This window comes from Amphimedon queenslandica, unplaced genomic scaffold, assembly GCF_000090795.2.
Source record: "Amphimedon queenslandica unplaced genomic scaffold, v1.1 AMPQUscaffold_7354_Cont20694, whole genome shotgun sequence".
NCBI lineage: Eukaryota > Metazoa > Porifera > Demospongiae > Haplosclerida > Niphatidae > Amphimedon > Amphimedon queenslandica.
Genome location: NW_003552361.1, coordinates 1 through 1770, shown reverse-complemented (window position 1 = coordinate 1770; position 1770 = coordinate 1). Strand labels below are relative to the sequence as shown.

Here is a 1770-nt window from a genome sequence, read left to right as displayed (position 1 = left end):
TCCAAAATTGGACAAAAGTCCCTGTACTATAGTACAGGGTCTTAGGACAAATTTCGCCAAAAATGACTAAGAGAGAATTCTCCATTTTTATTACATTTTCTGATGCATATACATGTACTTATGTTGTGTAGCAAGTTTGAGTTGATTCCGATCAAAATTGGATTTTTTATGAATTTTAAAAGTTGCTTCAAAATCGGACAAAAGTCCCTGTGCTATAGTACAGGGTCTTAGGCCAAATTTTGCCAAAATTGAAAGGGAGAGAATTTTCCATTTTATGATTTTTTCCTGATACATATACATGTTCTCATGATGTGCAGAAAGTTTGAGCTGATTCCGATCAGGTTTGAATTTTTTATGAATTTCTATAGTTGCTCCAAATTAGCACACTTAGCATCTTTTGTGGGAAACCCTGCTAGCATGACAGACCTTTGCCGTAACAACTTGTCCTTCATGATCGATCCTCTCCATTGTGCCCGTTGGGAAAAATGGTAAAATAAGACAAAAAGATCTCACAAAATACCTACATAATTAACGAGCTCCACCCATCAATGAATAATTAATGAGGTAGTACCTTGGAAACGAATAAATCAGTGAAAGCTCTTCAAACATTACTTCAGGCGTGTGAAAACTTGCAACAAATATAACTGAAAATAATAATAATTATTATTATTCATATTTTTGTGGTACTACATACCATCTCTCCCCACAACTTGGTCAATCTTGTCAATAAAAATGTTTGGCCAGCCATCACGAAACTTCCCCCATTGAATGAAATCGCATAATTCAACAGACCTAAATTGATTCTTCTATAAATAAAAGAAAAAAGAAAAAATGGGTAGAGGGAGGGGGGAGGGTTAAAATTACATGTTTGGGCAGTTTGGCTTCCCTACGGCCGAGATCAACGACATCCTTTGCTAGTTTCTTCATCGAGGGATGATAAAACACCATCACTGGCTTCCAGAATAGAGACTGGCTCGCGGTATCCACACTAGGGGAGCGCTTAACGCGAAGGCTATCTTGATTCTCCATGTTTTCTCCTTCCGCCATTGTTTTAAATTGGATATGATAGAAAAATAGAATTAAAATTTTAATTTTGATAATAATATATGTCTAATAATAATAATAATAATAATAATAATAATAATAATAATAATAATAATAATAATAATAAATGCTCTAATATTTCTGCAAGTCAATAATTTGTAGCGGATGAAAGCGATTTTTATTACAAACAGAAAGAGATCGTGTGACCTCAAGTCTCATGCTCAACAAAATGACGTCTAAGGAAGAGGAACAATGACTTCGACGCAATTAGCTGGAAAGTTTCCAAATTCTCCCGTAGTTACGTTTTCTCCCATATACATGTTCTTTGCTTCGTGAGATAATAAGATAATCATATCACCAGTCTAGGAAGAGAAAGAGAGAGAGAAAGAAAGACAGTCACTTGAATCCTTCAAAACTATAATTATATTTGGATAGATCTACAGTACATTTATCTTAATTCCTATACCTGTACTCTCATTTCAAGGGATGAAGCTGGCTCAAAGTTACGTATTGCCTTAGCTTTAGGCATTAGATCTGAGAGCTCTTCTGATTTAACCTTCTTTTGCGATTTGGGGGCAGCAGCTGAAACAAAAACAAAGTAAAAGAAGAGACATTCATTCTACAATCATCATTTTCATCAAACTACCGTACATACATGTACATGTACATATATTTATTAAAGATACATGAAATCACAAATCGTACATGTACATGTACATGTACCTT

The 1770-nt window shown here is 34.5% G+C and overlaps 1 protein-coding gene and 1 long non-coding RNA gene across 2 annotated transcripts; both read right to left on the bottom strand.

Annotated features, from left to right (window-relative positions):
* Positions 1–311: 311 nt before the first annotated feature.
* LOC109591745 (ribose-phosphate pyrophosphokinase 3, mitochondrial-like) lies at positions 312–1066 on the bottom strand. Its single transcript, XM_020007405.1, has 4 exons — positions 865–1066; positions 695–806; positions 572–644; positions 312–520 (listed from the first exon to the last, which is right to left on the bottom strand). The coding sequence occupies exons 1-4, from the start codon at positions 1045–1047 to the stop codon at positions 388–390; spliced, it is 501 nt and encodes a 166-aa protein (XP_019862964.1). The 5' UTR covers positions 1048–1066; the 3' UTR covers positions 312–387.
* Positions 1067–1371: 305 nt separating this feature from the next.
* LOC109591746 (uncharacterized) lies at positions 1372–1679 on the bottom strand. Its single transcript, XR_002189964.1, has 2 exons — positions 1511–1679; positions 1372–1406 (listed from the first exon to the last, which is right to left on the bottom strand). It is a non-coding gene; the product is annotated as an uncharacterized LOC109591746 (long non-coding RNA).
* Between the last annotated feature and the right edge of the window lie 91 nt (positions 1680–1770).

Coding starts and splice junctions, on each gene's coding strand:
- LOC109591745 (XM_020007405.1), bottom strand. CDS start 1,047: ATGGCGGAAGGAGAAAACATGGAGAATCAAGATAGCCTTCGCGTTAAG. Junction 807..864: donor AAGCCAAACTGCCCAAACAT/GTAATTTTAACC, acceptor TTTTATTTATAG/AAGAATCAATTTAGGTCTGT. Junction 645..694: donor CCAAGTTGTGGGGAGAGATG/GTATGTAGTACC, acceptor TATTATTTTCAG/TTATATTTGTTGCAAGTTTT.